The sequence below is a fragment of the Urocampus carinirostris genome, chromosome 1 (genome assembly GCF_059441175.1).
Source record: "Urocampus carinirostris isolate Australia breed hairy pipefish chromosome 1, RoL_Ucar_1.0, whole genome shotgun sequence".
NCBI classification, from domain to species: Eukaryota; Metazoa; Chordata; class Actinopteri; order Syngnathiformes; family Syngnathidae; genus Urocampus; species Urocampus carinirostris.
Genome location: NC_142349.1, coordinates 57831921 through 57845515, shown reverse-complemented (window position 1 = coordinate 57845515; position 13595 = coordinate 57831921). Strand labels below are relative to the sequence as shown.

Genomic DNA, 13595 nt, shown 5'->3' with positions numbered 1-13595 from the left:
TTGTGCGCTTGTTTTGTGGTGATGTATTGGGCTGAGAATTTGACATAAGGGCTTCAACAAACAATGATGTACATTTTTAGTTAATCAGTTGATTCCTTTTTCTCAGAATCGAAGGATCACATGCAAATATAATATTTATTATTACAATCCTTGTATTTTAGGAACAAAAATTAATTTACATGGCAACAGAAACTTTTTATTCTCAATTTTTTTCCGAATGTCAACAATAGAAAAAAATTTGATGGATATTTACTACTGATAATCAGAATTTTTGGAGAAATTCTCATCGGAAAAGCGTACATGACGAATGGTAATCTTTTGTGAAACTGGTTATGAACCTATTTCAAAGATTTCATTCACATTTTTAATTTTCTTAGTCGAATCAGTATATATTTCTTTAGGTTTTCTATTGTGTATTACTACCCGATATGACGTCAAATTATCAGCACGAAAGAAAAGATCCCAAGGATTGGGAAAATACTTATTTATTATTTGGTATTGTCTTGGATTTCATTTTTTCTCCCGAGATAAACACAAATCCCTAAACATTGTCTTGTTTTTTGCTCCTTTTAAGTCACACTACAGTATTGAGTTTATATGATGAACACGGAACATTTTTTATTTTTCCTGTGCAGATACATTCCACCAGATAAGCGCGAAGAGAATGACCAATCAACTCACAAGTGGATGGTGTACGTCAGGGGCTCCAGGAAGGAGCCTAGCATCGACCACTTTGTCAAGAAAGTCTGGTTCTTCTTGCACCCCAGCTATAAACCCAATGACTTGGTGGAAGTCAGGTTGGTGCTTAACTATTGCTATTTACAAGTGGTTGCCTAAGGCAGCGAAGCAAGCTTTCAATTAGTGCATGCTCTCACGGATTGCTTTTGTATGTTTACGGGCAACCCTGTTTTTGACTTCCGACCTTAAATCATTAATTTAGCTCATTAGTTTGCCACACCTCTTTCCTAATAGCCACAGTGAATTTCAAGCAGCTAGGAAAACAAGCTAGTTTTCAACTCAATAACTGCAGAGCTTGGTAAAAATAAATCTTTATTGTCAATCTATTGCAAAATTCCCATTTAGAAAATTGAGAGAACAATAATACTAAAGGAAGGACAATTATATTGTTTCAAGTAAGAAATTCTGAGATAATTAACTTATTTTGGGTATTTTTATTCTTATATTACTGGATGTTTTCTTTTTTTTAAGGCATTGTTTCCTCATTGTTTACGATTCAACACAAGGTTAACTTTAGATGAAAATTGAACGCCAAAATAACCCCCAAAAATAAATATGACAATAATATAGTAAGTCTTTGGTCGATACACTGTACAATTTCCATTTGACAAATTAAGAAAAATAAAATTAAAATAAAAAAAATTGTATTTCAGTAAAAAAACATGATAATTTGAACCATTTTAGCTATTTTTTTCTTATTCTACTAGATATATTTTTCTTATTTTTATTTTTTTTATTATTTCCTCACTATTTAAAACCCCCACACAATAATTCTTGCTTAAAGTTGAAAACCAAAATAATAAAAAAAGAAAAAGATATTTGAATAAAATACTAAATATGATTCTTAAAATTAAGTGCAAAATGGTAAATATATTAAATAAAACGAGTATATATATATATATATATATATATATATATATATATATATATATATATATATATATATATCACATTTATTATTTAACTAGTGTAACAAGTTTACCTAATTTAGTGAGGTATGTAAGAAAATAACTAATAAAACTAGCAAAATGATGTGCTAGGAGAACAAAGTGTGATTCGTTTTGGAAAATCTAGTTAGTGAAACCTTGATGGTCATTAAAAGTTGTTCTCCCAAGAGTTCATTCTTGGTTTCGTCTAAAAATCTGTCACAAAAGCCAGGAGTTCATGCTGTCATACTTTGTGCAACATCTCTGAGAAATTGAACTTACTGTGACATTTGGAACCAGAAAGAGTTGGCTTCAACTACATACAACTGACGCCATGTTGCACATTCATTTCACAACTGGCCAACAACATAATTAATTGATGTGACCAATACTTGCAAAATGTAAATGACTCTAGAGCTACTGAATTCTGTAATTTAGTGTTGCAACAACTAATCGATGAACCCCAAAACATCGATCAGATATATTGTCAACAATCATTTGTTTTAGATATATTTTGGGATATCTTTTGGCTTAGAAATGTTTCAAATCCTGAGAATTTGATTTTCCCAGCATTAAATAATATGTTGATTTGTATTTTCCTCCATAACAGTAGCTTGATTATCTTAGTGTTGAAAATTTTGGACACATTAATAAGATTCATATTTGTTTGAACTAAAAGTATTTAGTAACATTTATCAATTGCCTTTTTTTTAATCACTGAATTACTTTTGTGGCAACATCACGTGACCACGAGAACGGAAGTATCAAAGCGGTTATGTGGTTCCAGTCAAGCCTTTTGGAACAGCGCATGTTTTATGTCCACCCACAATACACATGACACCTTCCGACAGATTCGTTTACTTTGGACTATGGGAAAGTGTAAATTTAATGAGAAGTGGCTGTCCAAAGAACGTTTTTCGCCTTGGCTAAAAGCTATGCCAGGTCATATGTAAGAGACAAGATGTATTGTGTGTTTTTTTTTTTTTTTGACTTGGTCTTACAGTTGATTTAAAAAGTCTTAAATTTAACTTGCCTTAAGCTGTAAGAACCCTGATTTCCCAAGTTGGCAATTAATTATTTGGTAACCAAACCTCTTGAAAGAAATTGAGTGCACTCCTGAGTAAAAATATCCAAATTGAGCACCTTTTGGTCAAGTGACTTGTGTTAGGGTCACAAGGTCAACAAGTCTTTTTGTGAATATTTCATTTGTTGCCAAAATAGTTGAGGGAGAACTTCAAGAGCAGACTAAATTATTTATTTCGAGGAAAGGATAAAAGGGCTGTTTTTAAATATTTTTTTGCGGGGGGATTAGCTGGTGAAGCACCTTTTTTTTCTGTGAACATTTTAAAATGTTTTGTTTTTGTGTCTATTCTTAGTGAGCCTCCTTTTCATTTAACCCGTCGAGGGTGGGGTGAGTTTCCAGTTAGGATCCAGATTCACTTCAAAGACCATCGCAATAAACGCATTGACATAATTCATCCGTTGAAGGTATGCTTTTATCCTATTAGGATTGACAAATGATAATTAATCTTCATTGGGATCATTTTGATGTATTGTTTTCTTGCAGCTTGATAGAACGTACACTGGGCTTCAAACACTTGGGGCGGAAACGGTGAGACACCAATTTTAATGTATTTATTTTGTGTTGTTTACTTAAGTAACTTTTCATTTTATATTTTTGTTGAAGGTTGTGGATGTAGAGCTCCAAAGGAATTCCCTTGGTGAGGAATATCTCTTGCTGCCATCTTCATCCAAGGTTTCCCACAGAGCCAACAGTCCAATGACGGGAACCTCAAGCTCTCAGCCTTGCGGACGTTCTAGTTCGCCCATATCGCATAATTCCACTTTTGACAAAGGTACATTTTTTTCAGTATTCAGTAAAGGAGGATTTGATTATTGTCCCTCACCAAAATAGGCAAAGAATGCTTGTTTGCTCTTGGCATAAAAGTGTGCCTCATTGGTGCACTCCATGTGTTCACAAGTGGTGCCAAAAGCATCAATGTACACTATATATGGACAGTGTTGGGAATTTTGCTGTTTTAAACAACGCTATTAGGCAATTGACTTATTTTTTCAGTAATAGGATAATCTAACTAATTACTTTTTTCGCCGTTTTAATGACTACTTACGTTACTTACGTTACTACTTACGTACTTACGTTACTTACTAGTTACTTTTACTATTGATTAGCTCATTTACTTTTTTGAAGAAGTCATGAAATAAAGTAGAAATGTCCCTGATTTATATAAGCGGGTTCCAAAGTTTTGCGAATACTGTATTAACATTTACTAACTAAAATCCTTAATAATACACAATATTCTTTAACTTTGTCCCAGTGTCAGTCAAAGCAGAGACAGGTCGACCAGCAGCGGCCCTCGCTGCGGGCGAACGTACGCCGACACGATCGAAAACTAGCGAAAGATTCACTCTGGATTGCCACGGCAACTCCGCCTTCCAGCCCATCACAGCAAGCTGCAAAATTGTCCCCCAGGGACAGCCCCCCAGTCCCGCCCAGTCTCCTGGGAAATCGTTCCAGCCCATCACAATGAGTTGCAAAATTGTCTCAGGTACACTTCCCTAGTTGTTGTTTTTGTTCTTTTGCTCACTGGGTTGGAGTGTCTATAGCAGGTATGTCAAACCTATGGCCCACTGTAAACTTCTGAGAATGTAAAAAAAAAGCCAGTTTGTAGCTCATTTTGTATCAAAAGTTATGATTCTTTGAATATATTCAATCCCAATGCTCCTTCCTGCCACTAGATATCAGTTAAGTTGTAAAAGAGCTGACGTCATGTTAAAGACAATATTGTGCAGTATTTTCAGCTTTAGTAAGCCCAGCCTAGTTGTTTGATCTAATGATATTGCACGTTCACTCTAATAATTTTAGTTTTTATTTCTTCCTTTTTCAAAGCAGTAATGCGATGAACGCAATCATCTTTTAATTCATAGCTCCCACTTTGTTTGTTTGTTATGTCTATGGTGAGTTTGGTCAAACGTAAAGCTGCATTTACTCAAATGTTAAAATAAACAAATTGTTAGCACTTGATTTGCTCACACAACTGTAAAAATATCACTGCTACTACGTTACATTTCATAAGATATCCCCATTATAATATAAACAATTATTACAAAATCTAAATAAGAATGGGTAGTAAAACGGATTTCAAAGCAATATACTGCTTCAACTTACACATATTTCTATATTTTTATTTCATTTAAGGCCTTCGATTTTCTTGTATAACACTATTCTTACTCACGGTGCCAGAAACGAATGTTAAAGAATGGAGAAAACATACATTTCTGTCTCTTTGCACACATGTGACCTAACCACGTGACAGACAACACTATGGCAGATGGCAGTAAACTGTAGTAAACACTGGGTAAAGTGGGCCACATTATTTTTGTGATGTGGCCATTACTCTCTGTTGTGCCTTATAGTGCGGAAGTTTGTTAAGTTTTTTAAGTTAAAATGAATATCATTACAGAAGTTGTAAAGTAATCGGACAGACTTCTCAGACTGCCATTTACGACAAAACAAAGATACATTTTTTGCAGTGAATGAGTTTATAACACATTATTAAAAACTTACAACATATCTGAACATCTCTTTCCATGCACTTTCTGGCTAACACAGGTTCCCCAATCTCTACACCAAGCCAATCACCGCTGCCTCGTACGCCCACCTCCTCAACCCCTGTCCACAGCAAACAGAGTTCTTCAGCAGTACTCAACAACCCTTATGTCATTGTAGATAAACCAGGCCAAGTGACTGGCGTGGCCTCTGCGTCGGCCACCCCCGCAGGTATGCACTTTACTTCCGAATCGCTGTTAAGTCAACCTTCGGAAATGGTGACTGGTCCACCCACACAAAGTAAAAGTAATTGCTGTGTCTTATTTGAGTTTGAAACTCGAATATGATAGCTTTCTTTCCATGTTTGTTCATTTTCTCCTTTTCAAATGCTACAAATTTAGACGGCACGTACACAGTTGTATTTTTTGTGTGTGACAAGGCAATAGGAGAGATTCTGAATGTGGGGTTTCCATGGTGACAAAGATTGTTTTATGATCATAGCAGGAGGATTGTGTAAATTGGAAATAATAACCGGTACAGTAGACCCTTAGGATACAACATTAATCCGTTTTAAAGTGGGGATCGCAAGGAGAAATTGGCATATGGCAGGTCAGAGAACCGTATGGTTATCAGCTAATGTGCTGAATACCCCCTGGTACCTGTGGTAAAGACATCAAAATTGTCTATACATATGAACATTTGTTACAAAATAGTATATGCAGGGTACCCGTGGATCCTTGAAAAGTCTTAAAGGGCATTGACCTTATTATTCTAAAAATTAAGGCCTTGATTGGCAAAACAATGTCTTAAATTCAATTTTTTAAAGTAATAAAAATGCGAACCTATTAATAAGATTTATATTTGTTTGAACTTATAATATTTAGTATCACTTTTAAATTGTATTTGTTGATAATTCACAGATTTACTTTTGTGACATCACTGCGTGACCACAATAGCAGAACTATCAAAACGAAATTTGGTGTCAGTCTGGCCTTTCAGAGCCGACCTATGTCAACAAAGGGCATTGAAAAGTCTTAAATTTAAATTGCCTTAAGCTGTAGGAACCCTGATATATTAGGTATGCCTTAAATGTAATATAGGTTTGTATGATGAAATAACATTATCAATAAGTGGAAGGAATAAATTGCGTTTTATTTACCTTTGTTCTGATATGACTCGAAGTGGTACAACACAATAGTGGATTTTTGCATAAAGGGAAGAGAAAGCGGATTAAAATTAAAACATATTTTAAAACTTGTGAGAATTGTCATGTCTTTAGAAGACTTATTTCCTTTTAATGATCTCCTTTTTCTTAATAATTATCCCGATTGTCAATCGCTAATGGCCATATTAATTAGCGGGAATAATGATGGGTGGGTCTTTATCGTATTTTTTTGATAATGGCAAGCTTTGCTTCAATGGTTATTATGTTTTTGCTCCTCCCTATATCATCACTGCATGTCTTGGACACATACTAAATATATACAGCACAAAACAATACAGTAGTGTATCAGACTAATTCTCTACAAAGTACACAAAATTCTTACCTGAACCTCCAATAGCATTACGGCATCTTCATAATGCCTTGACGAAATTTAATTGCAGACCAGCATGTCATACTATGTCCACCAATAGCAGGTTACTTGTACATGCATACCCACAAACACAACATAGATTGAATTTTGTAAAAATTCTGAAAGATGTTAAAACCATCTTGTTCCACACCGTAATGTCGTATGGTTGGATCGGCGTATCGCTGGGGTCTACTGTACTGCCCAACTTTTGACAAGATGTGTGCTTATAGGGCCCCAAGTTACATCAACCTCACACGCAACTTGAGATAGACATCTGTGTGAATTAGACCTAAATGCTGTGAGCGAGATGTTTTTTGAGAGAGTTCTTTACCTGTATGCAATAATGTGACACTCATTACAACACTGTTGGCTATAATTCCAGATTGTTATCTGTCATCTCTGCTTTAGTTAAGAGGTAATTTCTCCGTAGGAAGCCCCTCGGCCAAACAATCAGGTGCTCATGGAACACGCTCTCCAGCGCCCAAAGTTCATACAGGCACATTCCTCTCTTCTCGAATGAAAGTGAGTTGAATATTCATTTCTTCAAAATTGTCATGCCAATCTCCTTTTAGTTTAACCACAGGAGTCTGGAACATATCTCTCACTAAAACAGGGTTCACTTTTTATGTACACTGGATTTTTACATTATCGCCATATCTTGCTTTATCTTCCAAAAGCAAGATCCTAGTTTAGCATGTCTCAAATACAGTAGACATTTCGTAAAGCGAAATTTCCGCATGGCAGGGGATAAAAGACTATAGTAATGCATAGCTAAAAACATTAAAATAACTAAATAGTACATCATAAGGGTAACATATTTGTAATACATGTGTGTATTAAACATAAGACATCTATATAAACGAAAAATAAAATGTTATTAACTATTGGTGCGACTTGACTGGTCGCTGGTGGAATGGGAATGGTGGATACATGCATAGCGGCGAAGACACACCAGATTAAACTGAAAACTTCCACTTGGGAAGATTGTCATGCCCTTAGATTTCCTTCTCTAATCGCCTTTTAATAGTCCGGAGTGTAGATTGGGTTCAGCCATGCAACTTATCAAGGGTGGCAAATCGGATGCCCACTTTGTGTTTTTTGATAATTGCAAGCTGTTTTGTATGCTATCATGTTTTTGCTCGGAACCCGTTACTAATAAATGGAGTCCAACAAACACTGTATAGTGTCGCCGGCTCGCAAAATCCTTGCATATCACACAAGATTCTAATCTAAATGAAGAGAGGGAAAGACAATACGAGAGGGAGTTCATTCAGCCAATAGCGTGTCAGCATCGTGAAGATGCTGACACACTATTGGCTAAATATAGCAAAGAATAATCTGATAGATATAATGCCCACACTCACACACAGAAACACTGCAAAATTTAGAACATTTAAGTATTTGGGCACGATCAAAATGTTTTGTTCATGTCGTACAGTGGGGAAAATGTCCTAATGAGGGGCCAAAAATCATCTTATTCCACATGGTAAACTGAAAACATCTGAAGGTGGTGACCCTATTTCCCCAAGGTCTACTGTATTAATAAAACATCTGAAAATTGCAATGTGTATAATAGATGGACTCAATTGTTTCTTGCATGTGTTATTTTTACAGGTCATCATTAAGCAAGAACCAGGAGAAGTCTCATTACATCAACAACAGCAGCAACAGCAGATGGCTTCGACAGTCTCAAACCAGCAGCAACCAGCTGCCGCGGCGTCACATCAATTTGTTTCAGTCAAAGGAGGACACATGATCTCCATGTCGACTCAGAAACAGTCTGGCTGTGGTTCAGGAGCTGCAACAAACAAGGTCAGTGTGTCTGACAATAGCCTAAAATTTAATTATTCAGAAAACGTTACAGACGCATCGCTTATTTGGAACATTTCCTTTTACCAGATGTTAGGTAATCCAGTGAGTGCAACACTTCAGTCTGCAGTGAAGCAAGTGGCCATCAGCAGTGGGCAGATTCTGGTCGCCAAGGGCAACCCCTCTGTTTCCAAGGTGGTTGGTGGCAAGCAGGTTTTGGCTCAGGGGGTAGCAAAGGCCATCGTAAGTGGAGCCAGTGGTGTCTCATGTCAGCAGGCAACAGTCAAAGCAGGCGGGGGTTCAAGCGGCAAAACTGGAGGTCTGAACTGAAAAAATTGTAAAAATGATCCTCTTAGTTAGTCAGTGTGTGGATCGCCTTTTTGTGTGCTTTGTGTGTAGTAATGGCTACTCTTCAACTGCCTGCAAACAACCTGGCTAATCTTGCCAATTTGCCTCCGGGTACAAAGCTCTACCTGACAACCAACAGTAAGAACCCCTCAGGGAAGGGCAAGTTGCTTCTCATCCCACAGGGAGCCATTCTCCGAGCCTCCAATGCAGGTTAGGCAGCTTTTGTCCTATTTTCACTTCACTTGAATGGAAACATTTACAATATGAAGATAGAAATACTGTAAATTAAGCACTCTTGTCACAAACTTTTAACCCTGTGGCTTATGTAATGATGCGGCTTATCCATGCATTTTTTTTTCTAACGCCAGAGGCGCACAAGCAGTAACAGTGAGACAGGTGGAATATGTAACTTAATGTAACTTCGCGCTTTATGCATAAATGAAATTGGCATAAACAGATCCTCATCATGGAAAACGTCTCATTCGAAAGCGCGAGGGCTTACTACCATGTTGGGAATAATTTTACGAGTCTGCTTATTTGTAAACGAAAATAATTTGGCGGAACGAACAGATGACAAGAAGCAACGTCCAATGAAGCAGACATTATTTAGGCGGATATATATTTATCTGTCAGCATTATCGTTTTTTCTGGAGTAAATATTTTACATGGTTGGATTCTATGGATTGTCCTGGAAGTAACGAAGCCATTTTTGCGGAAATCTAAAGAAGTTTAAGACGGCCGGGGGACGTAATGGTGAGTTTTGCCGGCCTTAGAGTTTTCGGTTATCTAGTTTCAGACGGATCGTGATGTTTCATTTTGAAATGAAATGAAATGATCTGCATTTATATAGCGCTTTTCAAGTCAATGACTTCCCAAAGCGCTTTACAATGTGCTCCACATTTCCCAATAGCGGCCTTGCAGCCATGTAAGGCGCTAACCTGCTTATTGGGGGTATTAGGGGTTCAGTGTCTTACCCAAGGACACTTCGACATGTAACACGGACAAGCCGGGATTCGAACTGGGATCCCTTGATCCCAAGACGAGCGCTCTACCTCCTGAGCCACTGCCGCCCCGGGCACATGCGTCTTATAGTCAGGTGTGGCTTATGTTAGTCAAAATGTTTTACCCTTGAGATAGACATGTAAAAATGTTCTAGGTGCATCTTATAATCAGTTGCGCCTTATAATCAGGTGCGTTATATAGTCCGGAATTTACAGTAATACAAAACAGGTGATGCTTGCTTAAGAAAAGACACAATTATCAAAGGAAGACTACTATCGGCAATAAAGATTAGCTTCCTGGCCAAAAGCATTTTACCCTTACTTCCTGCATGCCTTCTCTTGAATTTAATGAATCACTGTCAGCTGAGATTATTAAATTATAATAATGACTACAACCTCTAGAGGGTATTATGGTAACAATTCCATATTCTTTTTTTCTTTTTTACCCTGTGAGTCAAATGTGGTCATCCGTCTCTCAATTCAAGCTGGAGGCTTAACCGTCTAAATAAATAGCCTTGAAATTGATATGAATTGACTCAAAAGGTGGAAGAATCGAGTGTGACAGCCCTTGATGGGTTTTGTTTTTGTTTATCTATTATCCTTTAAAGGTCAGCAATCTCAGAGTGGTTCTTCTTCAGGCACGGGAGGCACTCAGACTTCCTCCGCCTCTTCGTCCAGCAGTTTGCCCTCCAACCTTTCCTACACTTCATACATCCTTAAACAGACCCCCCAGGTGGGTATGATTGTAACACAGACTTGAAATACTGTAGAGATACTGTAAAGATCTGTGAAACAACAATTATCTGTTATGAGGGGCTTGATTGCAAGGTAAAATTGCTGTACGGGAGCAAAAAAAAACATTTTGATGTGTAGCTAGGACGCTTTGAATCCCTGGTACCAAAGATAACATTAAAAATACAAAATAGTTCATAGTAAGTACTAATTATTTGTAATACACATGCATCTTATTAAATAACACTATAAATGAATATACATGTAAAGGAAAAATGACATTTTATTTCCCTTTGGTGTGACGTGACCTGAGCTGGGCCAGTGGATTTGCAGGTGGATTAAAAATGAAATAGATTTTAAAACTTCCACTTGCAAGTATTGTCATAGCCTTAGAAGATGTCCTTGCTTTAGTTGCCTCCTTATTTTGATAATACTCGTGATTGTCAATTGGTTATGGCCATGCCCCTTGCATGCAAAAGATTTCGCTGTTGATGTCATATAGTGGGTAAAAATACCTAAAAAACATCCCATTTCACAATATTAAGTGAAAACGTCAAAAGGCAGAGTTGCTGTATCCTGGTGTCCTACTGTGTTCTACTTGTATCTTATCAGCCACCTTTCACACATCTTAGGTAGGAATGTGCTCTTTGTACAGCTGCAGGACATGCATCATTCATTTCCATCCTCTCAGATGTTTTATTCCAGTCTACAGAAGGATTCTTTCTAAACCTTTGAAGTAGCACTGATCTAGTGACCACTTTTAGAGCGATGTTAGCTTTGCATTGAGCCATCAAATGCACATTTCACTGCTATTCGCTCTGTCAATAGACTTGATACAAATATTGCTGTGGTTCTCCCTCCTGTGGCTATTTTTAGGGCACATTTCTTGTGGGCCAACCATCACAGGGCTCAGGGAAGCAGGGGAGTTCCGGTGCGGCAGCTCATGCTTCGTCATCTTCCTCGACCACTTCTCAGCAGGCCATCAGGGTCACAGCTGGACAGAAGGCTGCTATCTTGGCGCAGGTAGAAAACGTATGAAGTGATGCATCAAACAAAAAAGGATCAATGCAGGAAACATTCTCAGTGCTGCCAAACAATGGAAGAAGACACAGGGAAAATGTTACTGTGGGGAAACACATTAAATGTCTGTGTTTTGACATCAGATGGTTGGAGGCTCCCAGGGGGCTCAAGTCAAGTTATCGGAGGGCTCTGTGAAGACTGTGACAGCGGCAGGCCACTTGTCCAAGCCCGGTATGACTACATTGAGAATGACCGGTGGAGTCATCACATCCACAAGCTCCACCCCCAGCTCGGTCAGCTCTGTGGCACCCAGCAACCAGCAGCCGCAGGTTTTTTTTTTCTACTTGCCTTTGCAAGAAGCTTGTTCAGTCGATGTTATATTATATAAAGTAGCAGGCTTACAAAAAAAGGTTAGGGAAAAAAAGACTTAGCCTTTTAATTACTCTAGGTCCCAAAAAAGTCATTGTGCATAGCTTGTGGCAATTTAAGAGGAATTGGTAAAAGTTTATTTAAAATCCAAGGCAAATACTAGCCCCAATGATTTATACACAAAGGAACACACAGAGTCAGTCAGCGATGTATTCTTTTTGGCACAGTCAATTTAATGTTCTGGACTCTGAAATTGCTTTGTCCCTGTGGATTCCATCAAACCAATGATCTGCAAAGTTCCCTCACTGAGATGCACAACAGCAAGAATTACATAGAAAAGAACAGACAAATAAGTCATCAGAGTAGATCTTTTTCAAAGATTCCCAGAGTGAAAGTAACAAGACAACTTGGTATGGATCCCCAAACATTGTTCTACTATTCAACATATCTGGAATATTTTCAAAAAATTATTATATATGTATACATTCAGTGGGACCGCGGTTAACGGGGACCAAAACCACCTGCGAAAAGTGAAAATCCGCGAAGTAGCGGCGCCCCTTTAAAAAAAAAAAAAAAAAAAAATATATATATATATATATATATATATATATATATATATTTATTTATTTATTTATTTATTTTTTAAAATATTTTTTAGACCCGGTTAATGGGGACCAAAACCACCCGCGAAAAGTAAAAATCTGCGAAGTAGCGACGCCCCTTCAAAAATGCTTAAAAAAAATAAATTATGATTATTATTATTCTTTTTAAATTATTTTATCATTATTATTTAGACCTGCGAAGCTCTGAACCCGCGAACGTGGAACCACGAAGTAGCGACGCCCCCTCAAAAATGCTTAACCCCCCCCCCCCCCCCCCGCAAAAAAAAAAATATATATATTTTATTTAATTATGATTATTTTTTAGGCCCGCGAAGCTCTGAACCCGCGAACGTCGAACCGCGAAGTAGCGAGGTCCCACTGTATATTCTACATGTGATAAAAGTAAACCCAAATGGACAAATAGCAACAAACTGAGAGAAATTATCATTACTCTTTTACACAAGGGATTCACCAAAATTAAAATTTGGGAAGCAAACCTGAAACGTGCATTGACCGGCTTTAAAAGCATAATATGAGATGATAAATAACTGACTTGCATATTTCTAGCTTCTGATTTAAACTACTTTTAATTTAAAAAAAGAACTTAGAGTGGTTAAAAAGAAATTCCTGTAGGGCAACAGATGAAGTCAATCTGATGACAGATCTAAAAATGCAAATAACACTAATGCAAGTTCATTGTACTTTGTGTGAAATGACTGGTTATGATGGAAAAATTAAAAGCCCAAATCTGCTACACTTAAACTATCTATCTCCATTTATCGTCAGGACAGTGAATGGTGACTATTAAATGGCAGACCTGAACTAATGATCATGATGACAATAGTGCGGAAGTAGGGACAGTCTAACCAAACAAACTGTCATACCTGCATATTCATCATAGTAAAATA

At 37.3% G+C, this 13595-nt stretch overlaps 1 protein-coding gene across 1 annotated transcript in view; it reads left to right on the top strand.

Annotated features, from left to right (window-relative positions):
• yeats2 (YEATS domain containing 2) overlaps positions 1-13595 on the top strand; it is a 30380-nt gene that overhangs the window by 5156 nt on the left and 11629 nt on the right. The window contains exons 7-19 of the mRNA XM_088346569.1: positions 636-797; positions 3041-3152; positions 3232-3276; positions 3352-3520; positions 4001-4231; positions 5296-5463; positions 7237-7328; positions 8421-8618; positions 8706-8934; positions 9015-9173; positions 10573-10697; positions 11573-11719; positions 11860-12045. Coding sequence (XP_088202695.1) covers positions 636-797; positions 3041-3152; positions 3232-3276; positions 3352-3520; positions 4001-4231; positions 5296-5463; positions 7237-7328; positions 8421-8618; positions 8706-8934; positions 9015-9173; positions 10573-10697; positions 11573-11719; positions 11860-12045 — 2023 coding nt within the window. The remainder of the gene's footprint in view (positions 1-635; positions 798-3040; positions 3153-3231; positions 3277-3351; positions 3521-4000; positions 4232-5295; positions 5464-7236; positions 7329-8420; positions 8619-8705; positions 8935-9014; positions 9174-10572; positions 10698-11572; positions 11720-11859; positions 12046-13595) is intronic.